Raw genomic sequence first — 25679 nt, forward strand, 5'->3', positions numbered from 1 at the left:
CAGTCTCTCTTATGCTACTGTCAAAGTTAAGGACAACTCATATTTTTAATAAGACTTATTTTCTTGAAAGAATTATCTCTTAGTCTGATGTTACAAACCACAGTGAGGGATGACTTAGGCTTCTTCCCTACTCTCCTTGTAGGTCTAAAATCTCTTGGAAAATGCTTCTACTAGAAAAAATAAATGTGTTGAAATAACTGAAATGGTAGGAATGGTCTTTTTTTGGTTTTGCTTTTTGCACATGCAGTGTTTTTTGTATGAGATGTCCTACCACATAAATAGCCTTTCAGTTACTTGATTGAAGCATATTGGCTAGCTTGCACAGATCATGTCTCTGCAAATGATGTTTTCTAAAACATAAATTTTGCTTTCCACCTGTAGGAAACATGAGTGGGAGAAGCATGGAACTTGTGCAGCCACACTTCAGATCCTTAATTCTCAGAAGAAGTATTTTGGTAAAGCCCTGGAACTCTATCAACACATTGATCTTAACAGGTGCGTAAATGAACTCCTTGGTCTGCCTCCTACTTCAATCAGTTTCTAGAAGTTTCCAACCTAACTTAAAAAAACAAGTCTAAAAACCTGACAGCAGAGGAGAAATGAGCGTTAGCATAAATTATTTTTAGTACTGGAGTTCAGAGGTAGGGTTGCCTGATGCTGACAGGCATATCTCTGGCTACTTTGGAGCCTGGGGAGTCAACAGCATACTTCACAACATCTTTTTAGACAATGTGAGCCTGTAAATTTTGAGGGCCTTTATCAGATATATCTCACTAACAAAAAAACTCCAGTACCTGTAGACTTCTAAATTAAGTGACAACACTCTCAAACTTCTGAGTCACACTGAGGCCCAAACACTTAGAAAAGACAGTGCTCTGCTCAAAGAAAAGAACAAGCTGCATACAAAACTGTACTGAACAGTCTGGAATAGGCCGAGATTTAACAACAAGAGAGGATGGCCCGAAGGATGAAATTTAGTTGGTGCATAAAGCCCTCTGCTGTCCTTTCAAAAGTGCAAAGGAACAGTAATGTGGCATATGTAGTTGCTTTTTCCTAGGGCTGACTCTTCCTTGTGGTTCCAAAGTCCTGGCAATTCCAGATACAAAAACTTGGTGATCATGTTGTGACTTGTGTAAGCTCTATATGTATGCATTAAGACTGCAGATGAATGCCAAAAGTCCAAGAGTCCTTTCCTGATCAGTGCTTGGCGGTGAGAGAAACATTGGTCTTGGATTTGTAGATCATGAATTGGCTTTCTGTAGAAGATGATAGTACCTAAGAGGAAGAGAAGATAGGTTTTCCGTATTTATCTAGAATTGTGTATGTTAAAAAAAAATCCAGCTCATGTTCTATCACTGTCTGGTTCAAGCAATGTCTTACCACAGTCTTATTCACTTTGCATATGTGGAAAGGAAATATGTCTTTATTCCATCCCCCATCATGTTTTTGTAGAATTTTAATCAGATTTTTCTAGGCACAACACTTAAGAGTCATATGTGCTATTAAAATTAGTAATGTCTGATAAGTCAATTGCCTAAGTAGCTGTGATGGTGTGACTAAAACATTTTACAGATGGTGCAGTGACCAACTATGTGACTCTTTATATCAGCATATGTAACACTGAAAAAGAATAGAGACCGAAAACATGTTGAAGTTAATTGCTTGTAGCACATTCTTCATTGTAAAAATGAACATAATTAATTTAATCTTCACTGAACAGAATAAAGACTGCTAATGTTCTCACTGTTTCTCATGAAAAAATATAAATGAAGTAAGGTAGTGTTATGGTGATTAAAATATTGTCTCCAAAAAAGAAGTTATTAAAAAGAAGACATCATACAGGCTGTTGTAAGAATGACAGAACACTATCCTATTTACTGGCCTGCTTATATCCAGTGTCAAATGACTATGACAAACACACAGACCTTTAGTCAACGGTGTTAAATCTTCGCTGTGCAGGACCTGACTTTGTCAGGGCTGAGCATTATTAGCACTCACTGGATTAAATCCTGAGAGGTACTGAACATTCCCAGTTCTTACTAAAGAAGCTGGGACTTAAGGAGATTCAGCACCTGTTGGGTCCTGAGTCTTGCTGGAATGTTAAAGCTTGTGCTTTCCTCAAGATTGGGTTTAGAGAAATGGGGAAGGTAGGCTACAGATTCTGGAGAGTTAGTTTGTTTCTCTTACATGAGCAGTGTTTCTCTTCAAAAACCTGCTTACTAAGAGACCATGAAAATATTTCTGCCATGGCACTGATAATGCTGATTGAGATCAGCATACCATGTACCTCTTCCTGCATGCCGTGTGCCTCCCAACCCAGCAAGGCTCCCCTGAGGTAGTGCATGAGGATGCACAGAGCCCCTCAGGAGTCCTCCTCAGTCCCTTCCCAATGGCCAGAGCACAAGGGTGTGGCTCGGGGGAATAGGCAGTGATTAAACTGTATCTCCTACCTGGCACTCAACAGGGCATTAGGAAGAGCCAACAAATGAAAACAGTACTTTCCTCTCCCTAGCTATGTCTGAAGACTTGCCTCTTTCAGCTCTTCTGAATAGATAGGGTAGGGAGTTCTTGGTGACCCTGCCAAGTARGGTGGCGAAGAGGCCTCTCAGAAAAGGGAGCCTCACCTAGGCATGGCAGAGGGTGGAGAACAAGCTTCCCTTGCTCCCCCTCATTGTAATGTGTGCCAGGTTCTCACTAAGTCTGTCCATTTACCTAGTGGTTACAAAGTCATATTAGCATACAAGAATTATGGAAAGTGTTTTATCTTTGTTTCAGTTGTCTCCTGAAAGCTGGAATAAAGCCAGGCAGTACGTATTACCAGGTAAGAGGCAATCTTTCATAAAACAAAATCATGCGTATGTACTTTTCTCAGCAGAAGTCAAGTAATTTCTAAAGAGGAAGTGATCTCTTTTAATTGTWTAGTTCTTTAGAGTTGTGCTTTATCTAAGAGTTGTTAACTCACAAATGTGGGAACTGTTGGAAGAGTGCTAATGACTTCTTAATTTATCCAAGCTTTTTAATTTTTCAGATGACTGCCATAAAAGAAGCTCTCTCAAGTTTTTATGGTGTAACACCAAAGATCCAATGTCTTCCTCCAGAAGAGGTAAAAAAATTTAAATAAAACCCCACACAATAACAAAAAAAACTTTTTTTAAAAACAAACCTTGTTTATCAAATAACAAAAGCAAAAAAAAAGAGTAACAGATCTTCAGCATGTGGAAACTTAGGTCTGTGTATTCTTTGTGTTTGCAGCTCTTTGCAAATTAGATATTGCTGAATTCTTAGAGTCAAGTTCAAAAAAATGTTGCCTACGCACTGGCATCATTGAGTTCAGCTTATGTTACTGTTGCCGGAGCCTTTTTTTAATGCATAAATACAACTAATGAAGGAAGTGCCCACTCTTCATCTAATGACCTTGTTGTTAGTATACTTGCCCAGAAAATGGGAGCACTGGGTTTGAAAGCCCTCTTCATCTCAAAGGACTTGAACCTGCATCTCTTTTGCAGCTTTTGGGTGAATGCTGAAACAATCAGGCTAGAGGTGAGGCTGTAGTTGAGTACTCTCTGTTGCTCTTGCTAAACCATAATAACCATGAAGGAAATTCTTAGGACTAACAGCTGCGATTGGAAAGGAGCCTTTGACCGCAAGTCTTGACAAATGTACTACCCATCAAAGTGGTGGTTGTCTTTCCTTCACTGGGAATGGTTCATATATTCTGCTTGAAGAAGTTACTGAGTGAACAGAATCCCTCAGAAGTAAAGCAATTCAGAAGCTTGTCTCTGAGGCTGTTCTCAAAAACCCTACCTGAAGATGTATAAAAAGGCATTTTGAGCTTCAGTGTAGCTCAAGATGACCATAGTCTTTTCTTTCCAGGAACGTTGTCTAAAACTTCCATCTCTCTTTACCTTTCCTTGCCAGTGATTGAGCTGTGAGTCACAATGCAGTGGAAAACATGGTACACAGACAGTGTGCCACTGCCAAAAATACAAGTCCACAAATCTGAACCCAAAGTGCCTTTGAAGAAACAAAATAATACTCCAGACAGTTACATGGGTAGGCTGTGTAGCACTCGCTTTCCTGTTTCAGTGAGGTGTCTCTCTCTCTCTTTTTTTTTTTTTTAAAGGGAGAAGATAGCTCTTCCTCTTACAAGGGGCCCCTTATTTTCTCAGTTTGATAAGTGGTTTACTACAAAACACTTCGCAGAGTTATTGCAAATACACAGACAGCAGTTTTACGAAAACTCGCCAAGATACAGCTGCTGTTGGTGTTTAATAGCTCTTGTGTTGTCGGTTAATTTGCTTTAGCAATGCTCTGAGGCTTTTGTGCTCAGATGTTGCTTTGCGTGAAAAAGAACTATATATTTTGAATTAGTTTTAACTTATATTTAAATTAGTTAAGCACCAAAAGAGTATGGGTTGAATGTCAGTTGCACACTCGCCCATCTCTTGATATTGAAGAAATACAGAGCTAACACAAAACCCAGATTTTAGCTCTGTTTATATTCACTGTAGTTCTACCATTGCTTTTAGTATAATCAGGATACAGTTCAAATTATGTGAAAGTAATTTAACAGTTTGAGTCTCCTGTGCTTAACAGCTGAAGCTAATGGGTGATGGAGAGGAAAAAGGACACTTCAGTTATTTAAAGATGGCCCTTTTCAGAGATTCAGCCTTGTAGTTGCCTGAGGTGGGAGGCTGCCTTATTAGGGACCTCTGATGCCTGAAATATGTTACACATTTGCTGTGTTCTTAGGTTTCTTAAAAACAAACAAACAAACAGAAAAACCCCACTGTCACTTTTCTTTTGTACATAGATTTTGTTCTGCTTAGCAGTTTCAAAAACAATGTTTTCCACATGCACTTCTTCATCACACCTGCCCATTCTTTGGGCTTTTCTCATAATCTCCTTTCCGCATATGGCTTCCATGCCGCCTTTCCTTTTTTATGGCCAACATCTTTCTTCCTCATCTGTCCTGCAGTTCAAAAATGATGTCAGCTGTTTTTGACAGACTGCTTTTCTGTTCTTCTCAGTAAAAGTTTTTGTAAAACTTTTCCTTTCTCTGTTTTGGAGAACTTTATTTGCCTCAATTCCCATCCTGCTATGGAAGGGCTGGTGAAAGGAGGCTTTCCAGATCAGACTTTTCCTTTAATATTCCCAGAATTCAGCCAGAGCTCATCATTAAGATGAACAGCTTCTGTGTACTGTGCAGACTTGATAAATGCTAAGATAATCTGTGTCACAACATTTCATAGTGAGACTTACTAGTCAGATTCCCCAAAACATTACTGAATTGTGATGTTGGAATGTGTTTCCTTGTGTGCTTGTTCCTTAAAGACGAGTGTGTGCTATAAGCTGTTCAGAGTGGATACCTCTATTACCTGTCTCTGCCTCACATTTTTCAAGTGGCAAACCTACAAATAAGCACTACTGTGTACTGTAACTAAGGCAAATATATCTGAAGTATTAGTCTGTTTTCTTCTCCACAACAAGCTGATCTCATTCTTCCTGTCTCTAGGGTGAAAAAGCACAAACAATTGGCCAGATTGAATTCTGCTTCACCAAAAAACTGGAGCTGAAAAACTGCACAGAATCGAAGGGTGGATCCAAGTGGATGCAGGCTGACTTGCAGCTTGGAACGGGGGAGTTGTCTGTCTGCGATGATACTCTCCCTACCTACTATCCTTCACAGGTCCAACGTCACAAGTGAAACCACAAGAGCTTGAAAAACTTTTTAAACAAAAACCCTTTAAGCATTATACCTTAGAAAGCAGTCTTGACTTAGCAATATTACCAAAACCTGTCCATTATCATTGGCGTGCTGTGAGGATTTCTGCTGGAGGCAGAATGTGCTCCTTTTCCTGTTAAAGGATAACGGTCCACATTGTATTATCTGCTACAATAGGCTGAAGTCTTGAATTGTTGTTCTGGTATTGATGGAGTCGGAATCTGATTTCCATTTTTGTCTGGATTTTTTCGGCTCACTTACAGTTGAATCAATGCTGTCTGCCACATTAGCCACTTTCTTCTATTTTTTGCCAGTGCGCCAGGGGGATTAAGCCATCCTTTGTTCCAAAAGGATGCTCATCTCTCTGAGATGAGATGACAATTTCTTGGGAAAAAAATATTGTTATACAGAAGAACTTCGAGACCTGCCTGGAGGTCTTTTTCCAAACCGAATACCCACTGCTTTCTGTAAACTTGCTCTCCAGAAGTACTGAACAGAGGCCACATCCTCTGAGGCATTAAACCTTTTCTTACCCAGAGGTCACTGAGGACCAAAGATGAAAACTTTTGCACAACTTCTTAGTGAATGAAATAACATTCACCAGCTTTTGGCACCTCTGGTTATGGGTGTCTTTCTCAGGACCCCAAGACTCTTTTTATTTGCAGGCTCTCCTATTCTTAGACTTGAGTTTGCCTCAATAAGTCCATACACGCRTGAAGAACTACCAGTCTTACAATTATGTGCTAGTATAGGAAAATAATGTTATGCCATAGAAACATGATATTTGTTCTTAATTTTTCATCTCATCTGAGCATTTAGCACTTCTACACAGGTGTGAGTGCCTGAAATTCATTTAAAAATATGAGATTTTCACATAATCACTTGGTTCCACGAAACAGCTTTTTATAGGGAAAACAGTAAATACTACAAGATTTTCAGTGAAAAGTACAAATGTTGGCAATAGTGCATCTCCATCCAATAATAATTAATTATGTGCAACAAAGCTAAAAGTTTCCAAATGGGACCAAATTTGGATAACAGCCACTATGCAGAGCTGTGTTGATGCAAGTGTCCCAAATTGTCTCTCAAAGAAATTATGGCTCAAGGAACCATCTGTTAGAAAAATGTTACTTGAAAAACATGAAATGCAGTGTTAGGAACAAAAATTACTATGTCATTTTGGTTTTGAAAACCATTCATATATACTCTCATTTTCTGCTGCCACTCTCTCTGTACCACCATTCATTTAAGGGTCTGTTACCTTGCCATTCCAGAATGCTGTCAATTTTTTTGAGTCCTCTCTTTAGAAACCCAGAGCTCTTGCTTTAAAAAAAAGAAAGGAAATACAGTAAAGGAGTGTGTTCTGCACTCCCTTGTGCCTTTCAGGGGAGCGAGGGCTTCTCTTTCAAAATTTGTCTTCCCTCCTAAGAGGGGGAATATACTAACATAATGTATTTTTAAAGTATGCTATACAGCCTTTAAAATCAACCCAGTTGTTCAGGAATAGCCTGTTCTTCCCCCTCCACCATTAGGGTCTTATTAGAAGTATTTGAAATTGATCTTACTGGTCACAAATGGAGAATTTTGAAAGGAAAGGGCTCAGAATGTAACCTGTGGTACCTGGCATATATAGCAATGAATTCACTGTTACTTTAAGTAGGCTCATGTTTTGGGGTGAACTGGCTTCAAGGGCTGTTTGATTATATTAACTCTGATAGGTGGTTTTGAGTGACTTCTGGATGGTAAGGCTGAATTTCCCTGTTAAATCTTTTTTCAACAAAGTCTAACAGGATGACTCCTGCTGTTGATTACGTCTGTAGTGCTCCAGCTGAACTCGGTGGGAACTCTGCATGCATTCTGAGCACACAAAGTTGAATCAAAGACCAGAAATAATCTATTGCTTATCAGTATTGTTTTGGACATGCCTTTCGGAGAGGTAGCAAAACAGGAAAAATATGTTGCTTTTTGGAAATGTTGTGATGATTCAATAGTTTCTCCAGGGTTAGTTTTAATAATTATGTCTCATGTTCTAATAATAAGAGGGAAACTTTGCAGACAGCACTTTCTAAAATTTCAGTATGTATGTATGTTTGTGTGTATATTGAATATAAAAGCACATCTGTTTTCAGCCAAGAGCAGTAGTACTGGATTGCTTTATTCAGGAACTGTGCTGGTATTGTTTAAGAAATTGTCAGTGCTCAAAAGCTAATAAAAAATATATGTATATAATGACAGAAACATGGCCTGCTACTTTTAGAGTCCTATTTAAATTTTTTATTAAGTGTTAAATTCAGAAAAATATATTTTAATTCCATGGTCTTCTAATCAGACTGGGGGTTTTTTTGAAGTTTTTTGATCACCTGTTGTGAGCCCAAATTTAAACAATGTGCTAAATGCATAGAACTGAAAAAATCGATGAAATTGTTCCCTGAGTTTTCTGTTACTGGACTTTGCATATCAGGAGTGAATTCAGGTAAATGGAGTTCTTCCACTTCTGTGTGAGCAATTCCGAGTTTCTCATTGTACCATTTGGGATTCCATGCAGAGCTTTACTCTCTTTTGTTATTGACACTACTGTGTGCCATGATGTGGTTGTAATACTCAGAGGCACAGGACAGAGTTAGGGCACTACAGCTGGGTTAAGCTCCAGAAGGCTGAAATTCCTCTGTTCAGTTCCTGTCTCTGAGACCAACAGCCAGCAGTGTCTGCACACTACTGACCAGCCAGTAATGGGTAACATTAGTGAGGGTGATATATTGATACTGCAATTTTAAATACACACAGTAATAAACAGTACCAGAATTATTAAGTGCCAATGCTATGATGATATCTGTGACGTTAACCTTATGCCCTGATCTGTGCTACCCAGCTCCGTTGTGTTCTGCCTCTTCCTTAGACCCCTGCGCAGGCTGCGGTGGTTGTATTTGCATAACCACTCTGCACAGCAATGGGAAAGGGGAAACTGCGGGCAACCCATGCTCTCCTGCCCCTTGCTCTGTCTGATGGCACTTTAGACATGACATCTTTTACTCCTACCATTTTCACTGTAAAAGCTGTAGGCAGAATGCTCACAGATGTACATTTTATATTCTTAAATGCTCTTTCATCTCTGCCATTAGAAAAGCATGAAAAAGTAGGGAGACTGAGCTAAAGTGCTTGAAAAGGTTAGAAATGTACTTTTTTTTTTGTGGAATCCTTTTGAGATCATTAATATTATTTTTCCTTCTAATCACAAGAATTATCTTTGCCTAGAATAAAACAAAGACTTGATGCAAAAAATAAAAATAAAAATCATTCTCTGCAAAGGACCAGCCCAAGGCTCATGCACTTTAAAAAAATCTCCCCTCAACTCTTTTAAGTAGTACTTAAATGGTGCATAGGTTTTGGATGGACTACATAGAGTGAAAGCCCATTATGAACATGAACTTATAACTCCCATCATAAGCTTTTTAAAGAAACAAACTCATCTGTTCCTCAGTCCTCTTCACAGGTGCCTATCAGTTGCAAGGAAAGCTCAGACTTGGAAGCAATAGTAGAGTTACTGGTTCTTGTACAGATATTTGTTTAATGGAAGCTTGAATCAATAGGCTGGTGGGTTCCTTTAATTGCAGTATAAATTATATATTCTTCTATAATGCCAAATAATGCTTAGGGAGACAAAATTTACTGTACAGCAGTTCCCTGCAGTTCTCAAGTGTAATATATTAATTTAAGCCAAGCAAACAAGTGCAAATACATACTTTAGAAGGAAGTGACACAGCCACTAACAGACTTGGCAGTGAGATGCTCAAAGATAAAGCTGACTCTTGCCAAATAGAGAGTCAGCAAATATAAAAGAGAGTCAGAAACTACCAATGTCTGTGACAGAGTAGATAGCATAACTTCTGTGCACATTTCAACCTAATTTTCTAATGCAAGGAATGTGAGGGAGGTGATAAATTTTAAAACTTTAAGGAGAAACTGCATAATCTGAAATGCGAAAGGGAGAGGAAGGGAGGGATGTAACAAAACCTTCATGCTAAGCAACAACCTGTTACTGAATAAAAAATGATTAATGGATGATAAGTCAAAGTGGGTAGAAAAATAGCCTACAGACTCTTAAGTCCTGTTCTAAGGGATGTACCTGAGGTATTATATTTGCCTCTAACAATGGCTCACACCCAGTTACCAATCCTGGCAATTGCTTTTCATCAGAAAAATATAATTTCATAAATTGGATTGTATATAATTTCAAAAATTGGATTAACACAATTTAAATACTAGAGGTAAAAAAATAAGTGGATATTGGGAGCCCTTAAATATCACTTCAGCTCTGAAAAGTGTCACTCACTTCCTTAAGCATATGGCTGCTTCTTAGAACAAGATAAAATCTATCAGCCTTGAAGATTCAACACAGCCCGGAGAAGTCAGGAGCTTTATTCTTTTCTGCATCATTAAGTAAATTAACTAAATCCCAACAGGGGAGTTGTTTGTACAGTCTCAGTGCTTTAAAACACTAATTCCACAAAGGGACTTTGCCCGTTTCTATCCTATGTTCATGCGCTCTCTCATGCAAAATGCACAGGCATTCCTTGGGGTGGGGGTTAGCACACAGGCTGTCCCCTTTCCAAGGACAGTCCCTTTTCCTAGACCACAGGCAGGTTCTCCTTTCCTTGTTCTCTCGCTCTTTCCCTGGGTTGCCCTGTGCGTTCCTGGGCTGTGTAGTGGCCCAGCTTCAGCCAAGTTGGGAGGGGGGAGTTGGGAGCAGGGGGCTGCAAAAAGCAGCCACCACTGAGTTGTTACACAGATGACCACAGCAGCCTCCTGTGGAAGTGTAGGAYGTGGTTTTGAGCCCCAGTAGGCTAAGAACAGAGGTACCCTGCTTCCTGAACAAATACTGGCTGACCGCTTGGCTGGAACATGGGCACCCCATCTGCCTCGCTACAGACTTTTGAATCAAAGTGTAAGAGCTGTGGCACTTTCTGCTACGCTCAGAGTGATTTGGGAGCACCAGGTGAGCTCTAGGTCCACTCCTATTAGATTGACACCAGAGGGGATTTAGACATGGCTGTAGCCTGTGAATCCCAAAACAGGCAGGAGATAGGTACCTAGACATTCAACCCAGTCAAAAGTGTAACATCTGTAGGCACACAAAGAGACATGTTTTTTGGGTGCCCTGATCTCGCACACAGCTTCATAGCTCAGGCCCCCAAACCTTCTAGCTTAGTGAGGTAAGTTATGACTCAGGACTACATACAAACTGAATGTGAGCCAACTCTTCCCACCAGCAAACAGCTGATCTGCCGCTGCAAAGAGGACAAAAAATAGGAGGAGCCAAGTGAAGGTCTCCCCTTTGGTTCCTAGCGGCAGCAGCTACCCGTTGCCATTGCCCAGCTGTTATGCAGCCCTGTCTCTCAGGCTGGGATGGAGGTGACACGGGCCTCTGGAGTGTCCCCACTCCACGCCCTCAGTGCAGGTCCTGTGGCAGCTGGTGAATGCCTGTGTCCCGGCCCCAGCCATTGCCTGTTGGAAGAAAAAGAGGAAAGAGCCCCTAAGGTGGCAGGAGTGTGGTGCCCAAAGAGGCGGTCAGTACACTGCAGATTAAGTCCAGCAAATGTAAATAGTCTAAATATCTACCAAAGTAAAGAGGCAGGTGCTGGCTCTTGCTGTGAAGAAGGGGGATTTTGGGGGTTGCGTTCTTGAATCCAGCACCTCAGTGCTACTGGGGTTGCGATTTAGGCACCTGYTCTCTGTTTGGATCTGGCTCTGAGCACCACCAAGCCAAGGTCATAGAAGGGTAGTGCTGCTGCTGACAACATTATTGCTGGTTAATGGTGAAAGTGATGATGCAGTGGGAGAATGTCAGGACTTTGCAAGTCACTGTCCCAGCAGTGGAGCAATCAATGACAAGCAACGCTAAGTCTCTTCTAAATTCAGACTGCTTTGCTGCTTAGGCAGCTTCCTTCACAAGGCTTGTCTCACACCTTCCTGTGTGTAACAGTTCCCTGCTGAAGGAAGCTGGGCTGTAGATCACCCAGAGCAGATATAAATAATGCATTTCGGGAAGGATTTCAGATTCTTGTGCTTTGGAGATTAAGTGTTTTGGTAAATACAAAATACAGGATAAGTAAAACCTGATGTGAGAGATGCGCAGATTATTTTATATTGATGTGCTGTGGTATTTGTTACTGCTTTCCCCAAAAATACGCTGGGTGGTCACAGATAGGGCAAGGATTAGATAGACCTTGAGAACAACTAAGCCCAGAAATGCGCACAGACTGATGATATGATCCCTGTCAACACATTCAGCACAAAAATCACAGCACTGACATTCAGATGCAGTGCTCAGTTTGAAGGACTGATGTTCCAAAATCTTTTATTTAAAAAAAAGAAGCTAAAATGATCAAACTTGATAAGAAAATTCTTGAGCAGGCTGAAGAATACTATGTGCTGTTTGTAAGAAATACTGTTCTGAGAAGAAGCTCACTTTTTAGGAAACAAGCTGTTTACCTAAGATTTTTCTGTAACTCAAAAAGTTATCGTTTGTATTAAAAACCCATGCTCTGCACATAAAGAAGACAAGCCAAAACAAAATTAACAAGAACTAAAAACATAGCAGTTACACTATAAAAATTATAATCACTATAAACAAGTCTGATGCATCCCAGTAAGTACCTTCTGTTAAATCACTTACTTCTGGCTAGCGTTGTTCATTAAAACTTGTCATTGTCGGCTTCAGTGAGAGGGATTTCTCTTGTTTGCAAAGCTCTCAGCTGAGAGGAAAGACGCTCTGCATCCTCCCGCCAGAGGCATAATGCTCCCTCGTGGCAGGAGAGCTGGTCAGATCACGAGTGCTCTCACTTTAGCCATCACTTTTCCACAGATGCATTTCCCTTGTTGAGATTTCGTAGGTTAAACTGACCACGAAGACTGCATGCGGCCAGATGTCTCGTGCTATCAGTTCCCCAGTGCCAGCTATTGCAGGTTAGTGTCCAAAACCACACTGGGAGGGGAGTGCCCCTTTAGACTTCACCTCCTCATAAACCCTATTTTTCAGGCATTGGCAAATGCCTGTGGCGTGCATTTGTGGCAGGGCTGTGAGCCAGGAGGCTGGCTGACTGAGGGGTGGTTGTTAGGTGAAGTGGGAACAACACTTGTCTCCTGGGTACTCAGATGTTCTCGATTTATTATGCCACTATCCCACTAAAATAACCATTTTATAAGTAACAGCTGTTCATGCTGTTATTACAAAGCAATCTCTCGAGTTACATCTCTCAAAGTAACCAAACCTGTAATGAAGATATTCTAGTGGAGAGTATCTCCACTAGAGATGAAGATATCTCTYGTGGAGAAAAATCTCTTACCACGCATTGAATAAAAACATATGAAATACCTTTTTTTTTTCCTGGAAGTCTTTCTATTAGCCTTTTGTTTTGAGACATTTTGAATGCTATGATTGCAGGAGGTCTGGAAGAAGGTAGGTGTACTCATCAATAGCTTTTAATCATTTATTTGTTATGTCTTCTATTCTAGAGCTACAATTAAACTGTTCTGGCTGATGGCATCTGTTTTTTTGGCAAGTCTGACTGATTAACAGGCCTGCTGTCATACTCACACCTGACCAAGAACCATGTCTCAAAAAATTAATTGAAAAAGATGGCAAAAATGGATATTCACTAAATCAGTTAACAGTCTGGGACCTACATTATTATTTAAACAGAAAAATTACTTGGATAGTGTCAACTATCTGGGCAGATGAGAACACTGGGAAATTGGAATATCTGCTTTTTTTTACTTAGCTCTGCTGCTGTCCCCTTGTAAGTGAAATTCGACTTAAAGTTTGATGACTGATGACTGTTTGATGACTGAAGTCCCACACAAAGTAAGTGGGACTTCCATGAGCTTGCTGTTTGCATCCTCTCAAGGTCTGGGCAAGCAATTAGAGTCTAAATGCTTAAAAATAGCTTGGCTTTTGGAGGCAATCAGGACATCTGGTCCCTGCAGTGGAATTGAAACCCTGACTTGAGCAGCCGAGCTCCTCAGGCAGTACCCATGCTTACATAGTATACATAATATACATATTGCTTTATACTGTAGACCCAAAGGAGGTCAGATCAGAGGGTGGTGCCATAAGCTGAGCCTCCTGTCTGTGGCCATGCACAGCCCAGGCTTTGTGGGTATCTTTAGGGAAAGATCTGGTACGGCTGTAGCAAGCTAAGCCTGACTTATCCCAGAGCTGCATGGCTGTACATGGCCCAGGTCAGCGCAGATAGGGATGGGGACCCACCTGGGTCACTCCCAGTCCTCCCCATTCCTGCATATCGGCTTCCCCTGGAGGCCAGGGCCAGCTCCAGGTGTGCCGGTTGTCCCCCAGCAATTGTGCAGACTGAGACTCTCCTTTGCCCCAGAAAGGAGCAGTGGGGTTGCTTCCCTGTCCCCACAGACGAGGAGGTGTTGGTGGTGCAGTGCCCACGCATGCCTCCGCACAGCCCATGCGGCAGGCTTGGGGTGTGGAGGCTGCACAGGGGTGCRCGAGCTGCCGGGCTAGTCCTGCCTGGCCTCTGCCACAGCACTGCTGTGGACCCCTAGCTAGCCCACAGGCTTGGGAGTGCACCAGCTGGCTTGGAGAGCGGGCTTTTGGCTATGTGGTGCAGGCAGCCATGGTGCGTTGTGCAGCTGGTGAGCTGACGCTGCTCAGCTTTCCACTGCGGATGCCTCCTCCGGGAACTGCAGAGGGGTAATTAATGCGATAGCTGGGCTGAGCCTTATACCCAGCCCCTTCCCAGGGTGGCATGGGGGCATGCCAGGCTGGTGGTCCTCCCTTCCTAGGTATTTTGGGTTTAAACAGGTATTGAAGCACTGGGCAGGAGCCAGGACAGCGCTGGCTGGTGTGAGTACTGACTGCCCAAGCTGTGCGGCACAGCCATCCTCCTCTGGTCACCCCGGAAAAGTTTCTGCTGTTGTAAACAGCTGCTGGAGAAAATGCAGAAGTAGGTTTTAGAAGCAGAGATGGGAATCCAGGACTTCCCACTGCTTTAAGCAATTGTGGCTGGTTTTCTTCCCAGTTGCACAAGAAGGGACTCAGAGGGGCCTCCTTACAAAACAGCCCCCTGTCTGGTGGTTTGGGCACTCACAGGGGAAAAAAAGGATCCACTGTCCCTATTTTAGTCTGCAGAGGGAAGAGGGCAGCAGCCTCCTCTCCCATGGCTTGAACCAGTCTTCCACTCGCCAGCGGCTCGTACAACACCAGCACCTGAATTTCCTGCTCTGTACTAAAARTGATGGCTACTGTCTTTAGTGAGGAGCTTCATCCCATCTGCATAGGTGAGATGGGCTGTCAGGACAGCCTGAGGCCCCACTTGTAGGTGAAGGAATGAACCGGCCAGGCAGGAGAGGGGCAGGTGCCAAGTTTCTCCGCCTCACCCGGGCAGGCCACCTGCAGGAGGAAACTTCTAAGTGCCTGGGGYACATCAAAGTGCAATGGTGGGAGTGAGGACCTTGCAGGACTAGGTGACAGGTGACCCAGTTTCCTAAGATCAGATTTTTTAATTTTTTTTTTGCATGCCTAAATTCCTTCAAATCTCACRAGAGGCAGCCATCCTTTTTTTGGATCCCACACTTCAAATTTGATAAGCAATGTTTCTGAGCTTTTCACTTCTCCAGCTGAACTCTACTGGAAGCCACCAGTGGACAGTGGTGGAAATTTTAATTACTGGCAGCTTGTTTTATAAGTCACAGAGAGCCAGATGGAGCAAATTCCATAATCCTAAAATATAAACGATGTATTCTTTAATACAAATTCTGAAGTCCCTTCAGATTTGCAAATTAGGCAGTTAATAGCTTTTCATTTTAGACACACTGAACACTGTAATAACCTGATGTCATTTTGAACATAGTGATTAGTATTCTGTTTACAAGACAAATGGAGACTCATTACAGTCAATCAGAGAAGAAGAATTACATGAACTTAATTTGCAGGTATTTATCTCAGTTTCTCAAACAAATATTTTACTAGATATTTTGAAAGAAAAAAGAACTTCCTTGTTATTCTGTAAAGGTACTGCCTTCTTCATAAAGAATTTCTAATGAGATCTCTTTTCAATCCTACTGTTTTATGGTAATCTGACTACTATGTCACCATACATCACTGTAAAATGAAACAGGCACTGTGACGATATATCTCATATTGGCAATTTCTTATCAATCTATTTTAAGCTTTTGCCTTTGTGATGATTTGAATGAAAGAAGATTTTACTCTAGATCATGCAATAGGAACTGATTCAGCAGCCAGTGACTTCCAGTAGACTGTGCAGAAAAAAAAAAACAAGCAAGAAAAAGTAATATTTGATATGCTTAATTTGTCATGTTTGCTTAATGTGGAAAACGTGGGAATTTTCCAGCAATTTAGGCTCAGTGACATAAGGAATACAAAGTACACTTAATTAAATACACACAGATTCAATTTTTTATGATTCCAACTCCACTCCCAATTTTCTGTAAGTTTTGTACTGTCTTTATATTTTTGTGCAATGTAAGAAGACAGCCAAAAGCGAATTACCAGTGCTGGGGTAATACTAATACATTGTAGCCAAGGAATTGGAATTAAATTATTTCCCCTCAGCCAAGGATTTCAGAGTGAAATATTCAGTAGCATCATGCCTGGCTTTAGAGAAAGTAAGTCATACACTGCGGCTGCTTTTCAGAAACTTTTTTAGCATTTCTTTTTCTGAAGCTCTTTACAGCACAGCAACCCAACGCTATTGGCCTCAGTTATAGCATTAGAGGCTTCTATTGCTTTAAGCAAAGTTTTATTACTGGTTGAACAAATTGCAGCCAGACTTTGCTAATCAATAACCTTTGCATCATGAATGACTTACAGTAAAGTTCCTGTTTCATCTCCCTGTTTTCAGTAACAGCAATCTTTTCTTCTAGGTTTGTTGGCATTATTCATATTTACGCTGAGTTGGGTTCTTTTTGTACTCATTCTTTATGAAGATATCGTTTCCATGACCACTCCCTGAAATCTTAAAAAAACACTCAATTTTTGTTAAGAGATGTTGGTATTCCAAGACAACTCAAAGTTGTATTTAAGTATCAGAGCAGAAAGCTTTGCAGAGAAAAAAACATGCTAATGAGGTAGTTTTGCCTTATAAAAGTAGTTACATTTTCATAGGAAGAAGGCAGCAGTTTTGTCTTCATTTTCTTCATTCCATGCAGTGAGTTAGATATAAAGATTCTGAGATAGTGAGCATGCCTTGATGCAGTCTCATTGCACCAGACAGTTTATCACCAGATTTTCTTCTGGGTTTTATATACTTAATTGAATTAACTACCATGTGAGCTGCTCTCAGAAGCATTTCAGGCTAGTTTAAAATAGGGAAAAAATGTATACCTAGTGTCATTGACAATAAGTAGTTCATTCTCTTTGCATCTTAGATTCTCCTAGTTGTGAATTTTTTTGAAACATTTTGGTTTTGGGAAACCTTTTCTAATTTGTCAGGTGAAAAGTGGGAATTGGTCAGAACAAGAAACCCTCAAACCAGTTGACATGCCAGTCTTGTTCACGATGGCAAGAGAAAATTTGTTTCAGAAGTTATCCAAAACACTTTTGAATCTCAGTTGCTCACATTGTAGTCATTGGCTACATTTTTATTCTGGCTTGGAAGAACAACTTCCCAACCTGACCATTTTCTGCAAGTCAGAATCTTTATTTTCCGGTGAGCCTTGTCTAGAAGTGCAACTTCTAGACTTTAGCAACCATTAGAAAGTATTCCCAAGGTAGCCAAGATATCTGCAATTCCAAGAGTATTTAGGGCCGTGCTTTATTTTGTAATTGGATTAAAGCCTCAGTTATATTTCAGACAACTCAATTCTGAAATTTTGGGCCTATTTGTTCTAACCTGAACTTCTGTTGAGTTTACCCTTTTTACCCTGGTTTGTATAGATGGAAGAAAGAAACAGAAAGACCAAGAGATTTGCTGCAGCTTACACAGAGAGTTAAAAACCAGGCATGACCAGAATCTGGTTTAGTCCTACATATATTAGGCAAAATTAGATTTTCAGCAATATTTGCTCTCTTCTGTTGCACAGCATTGTTAGGCGTTTGGCAGAAGGCTGGGTTGTGTGACAGAGAGCTGAGTTATAAATAATGTTTTGTGCCTACAGGTGCTGCTTTACAAATAAAATGACTGCAGGAGAAATACAGAACTCTGCAAGTAAAGTGCCACATATCTGATTTCAAAATGTGCTAATTTATAACTTCAAGGCAAGTCAGTATGCATTTTTAGAGCACTTTTAAGAAGGCTCTTAGTTCAGGTATTGTGTTTTGCTCGAGTGATGTGTATTACCCATGTGGAGATGAATTTGCGCTGTCTTTGAAAACCTTGTAAACTAGAGTTGGTTGAAATGTTTTGCAACTAAAAGAAATTCCATTCAAATAAACTGTACTGTCCAGTCATTTTGCAGAGTGTGTCTTGATGCTGCACCCACCAACTAAGAACTTTGGGTCCTGGGAAAAAGTTCTTAAATTTCATGGAGACGCTGCTCCCACAGAAATTTCTGTTCTGCTTGATTTGGCATATTAAGGAATGGAAAACTTTCCTTCTTAGCACGTAGAATAAGGTCTTGTACCTGGCTGTCCCAAAAACTGAGATCCTACCTAGAGGCCACGAAGCCTGACGCATGTGTGTGCAGCCCTCCTCCCGCAAATGTCAGCAGAGATTGCACCATCTGTCCAAAGCTAGAATTTCAGCAAAGCCATTTTCACGAGAGTTTTGCAAGAGGTTTGAGGTTTTCTCCAAAATAAATTCTACGCTCTGAAAGTTGCTGTGAGGCAGGAGATTGTTTTGCAGCTGAGAGCAAATGCCAGTTTGCGGTAAGCAACCATTCTCCTGGCAGACGTTTTGGTGTTGATTCTAAGGCTTTGAGTGTCAGAGGTTTGAAAACAGCAGATTAACAAGGATTAATCTGATCAATAAGATTTGCAGAGAAAGAAGTAAATGAACAGAAGAACTTTGTGATAACTTTTTGCTTGTTTTGTGAAAACTAATGAAGTAGCAAAGAGCATGATGAATAGGCTCAGCAAAGCCTGAAGTAGGTGCTTTATTCCACTGGTAATCTATGGTGGAGCCTGGATGTTTTGATCAAGAACAGATTTCCTTGGTTGCAACCGAGCAGAGCAGGAGCTAAGGGAGGAAAATTGTCTCTATTAAAGCTATTTAGAGAGTGCTGTCTGAGAGATCTAGTAATTAAATATATATCTAACGCAGGGCAGCTGTTTGCTTGGAGGGGTTTCTGCTACATGACTTAGCTATCTGGTCATGTTATTGAAAGATAATACAGTCACAGAAATGGTTTAAATTGCTTTCTGTAAGAAACTTCTAGTCAATCATGTCACAGTAATGTCACAAGGCAAACTGCAGCAAAATTTATAAAATGTTTTGCAAAGGATTAAGGATGACCTTAGAGTCATAAACAATGCTTGTCTATTTTTAGTGATACAGAGCTCTCATATTTATTCAGGTAAGCCTTTGCCTCTCCAGTGATAACAGACAGGTGATTAAGACACTATTTGAAAATAATATAATGTCTCATGTGCCTCCTTCTCATATGCTACCCATTAAGGATAATATTTCTTTTTTTTTTTTTTTCAACAGCCTACTGTGAAGCTTTGTTATTGCTTATAATGAGGTTGGTGGTATTATAGTGGAAGTTGCATCAGCAGCTACTAAAATCAGAATATACTGACATAAGAAATTAATATTTTCCAAATTCCATTTAACTGAGCTGGATGAAGATTTAAAGATATATATAGGACTTACATTGATCTTCTTGAGGCATCATCTTTAAAGAAATGATAGATGTGTAATTATTTCTGGAACATTTAAGCTAGCAGTTACTTTAGGTATAAGCTAGAAGTTACTTTAGATATTTAAGCAGAGGAAGCATTTTTAGTAGTAATAGTAAGTATTTAAAACACCATAAGTCTGTGATGTAAGAACCCAAGTATTTGAAAAAACTGAAAATTCTAAGATAAAGCTAAGTTTTAAGAATAATTTAAAGGTTGAAAATATGCACATTCACAGTGATAGTAGCTAAAACAGCTCTTCTCCCCTTAGACAATAAGCAGGTCAGCCATCATTATGGTGTGAAAATCAGATGAGGATAAATTAGAGACACGTGATGACCACATGTGTAACAGCTATATTGAAGAAGGTGCCTAAGARCACAGACCTGAATGTTGTTACAGAACTGCTGTGGCAACCTTTGTTAAATAATATTTGCATAATAATCAACCTTGGGTTAATTGTCAAAAAAAGGATTATAAAGGTGGGAATGGAATGAGAGGAAACAAAGATAAGCATACCCAGCACAAATTATTTTCTAAACTTCTGGTGACTTCAGGTAATATTGAACTCCTTGTAGTTCTCTTTTTTTGCCTAATTTCTATCCACCTATATCCCAATGACCTTTTCTATTCAAAATTAAAAAACCCAAACCTTAAGTGGAACACCTTTTAAGGAGCTCGGAAGGAATGAGGCAAAATTAGTTTCTGAAAAACTGATTGTGCCCTTTTTTGGAAAAGAGCTAGATTCCACCCTCCATTATATCTATGCAGTTAAAGCAGAACAGAATGTGCCCACTAATTTTATAATTGGGCTCATGCTACCAGCAGAGTAATTCTGGTCCCTTTGATTTTGTCTTCTGCTATAGGTTTATGGGCTAGAAATGAGGTATATAGCAGAAATTAGTTGCTAGCATGAAGTATTTGTCAACATAATTCTATATTTGGTTTCATAGAAGTATATGAACTGCCAAAACACTTGAAGGATATTAATCTAAGTAATTCTGTTCAGTTGTATAACTACAATTCTGTGTTCACTACATGCTTAGAGCAAGTCTGGCCTGCCAGAGAGCTTTAGCTTCTCTACCTCTGCTCTTAAATGCAAGAGGTGGAACCAGCTCATATGGTCCAGGCTGTACAGGTGACCCCGGAGGTCACTTGTATTCATCATGAGGCCATCAAATTCAGGAGATTATCCATAAGGACTAATTATTGTCTCAGCAATAGTATAAATCTTAAAGCATCTCAGCAAGAACACAATACTTTTTCAATAGTTGGAACAGAATATTAGATACAACAGGAAGGAAGCAGAATAATGACTGTTTCTCATCACGTTAATAGCACTTTCTCCTTTTCAAGCCAAAACTCAAATATCAATAGAGATCATTAAGGCAATGTGAATCTGGAACTAAGTGCTATGTTTTCTCTTGAGCAAGCCAATCATTCTCTTGCCTGTACATATCTGTGGCTCAGCAGTCCCAAGATCTCTCTCATTTAATAACAAACTTTTACTGCGTTTCAGTCCAATATGGACAATACACATTGTTGTAAATCATGTAGGGATTTCAAACTATTTTAGAAATACTGTCTAAACAAAAAAAATGTTGGGTACAACACTGACCAGGCTAACTAGACTGAGATTGCTTGAGCTGTATGCAGTTTTATGTCTGTGGGTCTGAGGCAGTCAGGGCTTTTTCTGGGTGTGAAGGGAACACTTGTATAGTGACAGGTTTTATTTTTCCTGAAAAGATGTTTTTGATTTCACCAAATTCAAAATCAGGATATCTAGAAAAAATTAGTCATACATCACAACAGACTCTCCAGAACATATGTCTGGTCTCTGTTCCTTCTAGAATTTAGAGGACAAGACTTTTTAATAAATCTGATCTTTTTGGTAATGATACAAAATACTTACATTAATGTAGTGCAGTATTTAAGTGACTCAGTGCAAGATACTGTAGAATTATTTACACAGAAAAATAATTTTTAAACAGTTTTGTGACTGCAGTAATATTAGGGTACATATAAAGTCAAGTCATTAAAACTCACTATTTTCCTTGCTGTATTTCTGGCAGACCCTGAAAATGCTAAATCATCTGATAAAGGGACTCCTTTCTTTCAATGTTGAGTCCTATTCATAGAGTCCTCAATCAAGTCATTAAACTTCAAATCTTTTGAGGATTTCCAAGCATCATTTTCCCTGACTGTACCTGATTGTTACCACTATGAGTAGTACTACTCAGTAGTACTAGGAAAGTGTGTGTATGTATAAAACTGGTCCAAGAGCTAAAAAAAGGACCTTGATTTCAGCTTGAACAGAGATGGCTTATATAGCAATTTCACTTGATTGTGGTTAAACAGTGGACTTAGGAGTCCTTTATTTGATAGAAATTCTTGCTTACTTTCTGTGTAGTAAACCTAGTTTTACAGTCTTTTAGTTGTAATATGCTCTGATCCTACGATCCGACCTGGTCTTAAAACTTATTTGCAAGGTCAGCAGAGGCAGGATCTAATCCTACTTTGACCATACAGATGTACTGCATGATATTGCTGCCTGAAGACTGCTTACGGTGGTTAAACAAAGCCTGAAATTAGGACAACTTCTGTGGGAAGACTGAGGATCTGTGAGACAGAGCAATATCTATGATCCATACAAGTGAAAAAATACTTCAGTTAATGCTGAGTGAAAGCATGAGATCACAGTGACTTGAAAAAAACAAAATACTGTTGTAAAGGTGATGGTAAGGAAATGTTATGTGAAAAAACAACACAAATACTTACAAACTCCCTCTACAAGGGGATATTTTGTCATTTGTGAGATTGGAAAGGAGTTTCACATCTAGCCTTTAAGGTCTTAAGCATTTGTCCAGATTCACAAGGCACCTTAGGTGCCATCCTACCCAACTCTTAGACATGTGACTGAGTTTGGTAGCTCGGCTCCCCGCATAGTGCAGGGGAGTGGGACTCACAAAGACACTCTGCTAGACACTTTCATTCACAGCTCAGCTAGAATCAGGGCTGTCCTTGCCTTCCTTTTATTTAACAGCTAAGGAGCTAAAACACTCACTGAGGATGTAAGGATAGCTCCTTTTTTTTGCCCAATGAGATCCATATTTCCTACAACTCCTGAAAGTCCCCTACTTGGCAAGCCAGTCTGGATTGCATTGTTTCAACTGTTAGTGTTGTTATTTCCCTTTGCACTACATCAACACTCCTTGCTGACAGGACTGGGTCTCAGGACTCCTGTCCATCTGCTGAATGTCTGAGACACTAAATATAGTCATTAATTGTCTCTTCCCAACTTCTCAGTGAATTTTTAGCTGTTTTACACAGGGTAAGCAGCTTTTTCAGAAAGACCAAGTATTCCTCCACTCAGAGATAAACAAATAAGGACATTTTCCAGTGTGTGGAGGGTAAGAAGTGTGGGTTAAAATATCTTCAGGGCAAAGAGGTGGCTGAAGGCCTGCCATTCTGAAAAGGAAAGGCAATTCAAGTAATGCACTTTTTCTTTCTTTTTTTCAGCTGCTCAGAAGACATTTTCATATAAATGAACAAGGTGCAGGGTAAAAAAAACTTGAGTTAGCATTGTAGATACAGTAATAGGTACATGTCAGCTTATCTGGAGACTCTCATCTTTTCATAATTGTTATTTTATTACAGGTAAACATTATTTTTCCTGTCTCCCTGTGCTTTTCTTCTTCTTTTTTTTTTTTTAAATCTTATAAAGAATGTCACTCTGCAATGAAAATAATTTAGAATCCAGTTTCCCTTCATTGAACTGTGACACATGATCCCAGAAAACTTACAAATGCTTTATATCAGTTGGAAGGAAGGAAAGAGACTTAGTAAATCTTTCATTGGAAAAATCCATAGCCTTAGGTTCAACAGCCTTGGGAATGAGAACTTGTTACAGGTGTATCAGGCAGCCCGTGTCCAGTGGAAAACACAAAGCTGAAAGAAGGTTCATCTGGTGTTCCTTAAACTGCCAGGTCCCTGGGCAGAGCATGTAGGAGCAGAGGYGGAAAGTAGGAGCTCCCTTGGGTCAAAGGCAGTATGGAAAAGGGATCAGTGCAGCCAGCTGCTGGTGAAGGACAAGGGAAGAGAGCTGTTGAGTGTGGGATTCCTGTGAAAAGGAGCACAGGACTTTTATCAACATTAAAAAGGCCCTAAAGTCCTTACCAGTGACATTCTTAAGGATGGTCCAGGTTAGCTGAACAGCTGAGCATTTATTGTTAATTCCCAACGTTAGCCTCAAAAATCAGCTGAAGGCAATTATTCTGTGTAGGAGTTAATTAGGCCCAGAAGACACAAGTAGGCGTAATGAAGCTGAAATGGGGAAATGTTAGACCTGTGAGAAAATCAACATGAGTGTGGATATATTAAATGAAGCTGGGGAATAAGGGAGGAATTATCCCTTGCATTTTGTTTTATTGCTTATGGAAGATGGATGGAAATGCTATCAGGAACTTTTACCAAACTGTTACAGATTTAAATTGATTGAGAGCCTGTGCAATCCAGCTAAACTTGAACCTTTTGTTCTAATTCTTTCTGCTGCAACCTTGGTTTTATACAAGCTAGCTAAACCTTGAAAAGCAAATTGCAGGTCTCGTGGGTAACAGCAGCTCAGAGCCTGCAACATACTCTACGTATCTGTTTGAACAGCTCTAATGAAGCCAGGGGAGCTTTGTTTGGAAATCTAGAAGCACAACTGCTCTTGTAGCCTTCTGCTCTTTGCAGAGAAAAATCATGCCTTATTTACGCAGTCAAAGCTAAGACCTTTGGTTTGTCTCTGCTAGCTCATCACCCTGTGTTCTCTAGTTGAGTACTGCTACTGAAGTACAACAACTAGCCTTTCATCATTGCTGGTCTACTTTTTGTCTTTTTTTGTAAATCCTTGGCCAGATAATAGTCAGGGTCATATGGTCTCCTGTTTCTAAGGCTTTGAAATTTTCATGGAGGATGCCTTAAAAATTATTTATGATAATAAATTCTGCCATTCTTCTCACAGAACAATTATGTTTCTTTTCTACGAGAAGTAAGCTTTTATTGATCAGTACTCGTACAGCAGTTTCGGTAGGTTTTTGCTTTTCATGCCTTGCTTCAAAATTTATGCTTTCAGTTTTTTCTGAGAAATAAGACAGTCAGCTAGTGACATAATGGTTCTTGAAGTAGAAGAGGAAAACAATAATTTATAATGGGACATTAAACATAAGCCAAATATAAAATTCTACCATAGATTTCATTTTCAGTCAAGAAAAACAGCTAAATATCAGAACAAATTTATTAATCTATACTTGTATCAGACCTTTTCAAACTCTATAAGTAGCAGATATAGCAAATAGATGATAAAGAAAGCTAAGGARGTCAGTAACTCAGAACATGGATTTTTTTTTTGCTAATAATTGTTAAGAGAAATAGCATACAATAGAATAATTCTTAGCTAGTAAAACAAACCACTACAAGTTGCTATTACTGTACTAAACTTTAACATTCATCTGAATCAAAATAGCAGCAACCTAGTGCRTATCTGAATGACACCCCCACAGAYCAGATTTGAGACTGATTGTATGCCTGAACCCTGTGCTTCTTCCCCTACGAATGCTCTTTGCTTTTCCTTCAGCACCAGATGYGCAGCCTGTTTGCAGTGAGCAGGTCTCCAAGGGGATAGACACTTCTGAAGCAGCAGGGAAACAATTGCTAGAGCAGTCTCAGGAGACTTTTTTCCTGGAAAACTCCAGCCCACAAAGTACAGGAATAAGCTACCAGCACTAAAGCCACAAGAGCTTTCCTTCCTCTCTAGAGGCCAGGAGCAGCTGGAGGCCAGGTGGGGGCTGTTCCTCACCCAGGGGGCCCTCCTTGCACTAATGAGGAGCTACAAAGGGCAGAATGGGCCAGCAGGGAGCTCTCTGCTTCTCCTGCTGTGGTCTCCTGCATGGTTGGTGCTGTCTCTGTGCACAGAGGCAGTGTTCTGCCTGGGGTAGGAGAGTTTTCTGTGCATGTGTAGCAAAGTATGTTGTCAATATGTATTCTTGGAGCTGTTGTATTTTTGAGCTCTGACCTGTGAGAAAGCGGCTTTGAGCAGCCCCATATCTTCCTTGCTCCTGAGGTAGGAGAAGAAGGGGAACCAGAGGT

At 40.2% G+C, this 25679-nt stretch overlaps 1 protein-coding gene across 1 annotated transcript in view; it reads left to right on the forward strand.

The window, feature by feature from the left end:
- The window catches only part of RNASET2 (ribonuclease T2), a 29325-nt gene extending 21362 nt beyond the window's left edge, over positions 1-7963 (forward strand). Inside the window, exons 7-10 of the mRNA XM_026062797.1 lie at positions 382-495; positions 2776-2821; positions 3029-3103; positions 5516-7963. Coding sequence (XP_025918582.1) covers positions 382-495; positions 2776-2821; positions 3029-3103; positions 5516-5707 — 427 coding nt within the window. The 3' untranslated portion in view covers positions 5708-7963. The remainder of the gene's footprint in view (positions 1-381; positions 496-2775; positions 2822-3028; positions 3104-5515) is intronic.
- The last annotated feature ends 17716 nt before the right edge of the window (positions 7964-25679 follow it).

Source organism: Apteryx rowi, unplaced genomic scaffold (genome assembly GCF_003343035.1).
Source record: "Apteryx rowi isolate R43461 unplaced genomic scaffold, aptRow1 scaffold_193, whole genome shotgun sequence".
Classification (NCBI taxonomy): Eukaryota; Metazoa; Chordata; class Aves; order Apterygiformes; family Apterygidae; genus Apteryx; species Apteryx rowi.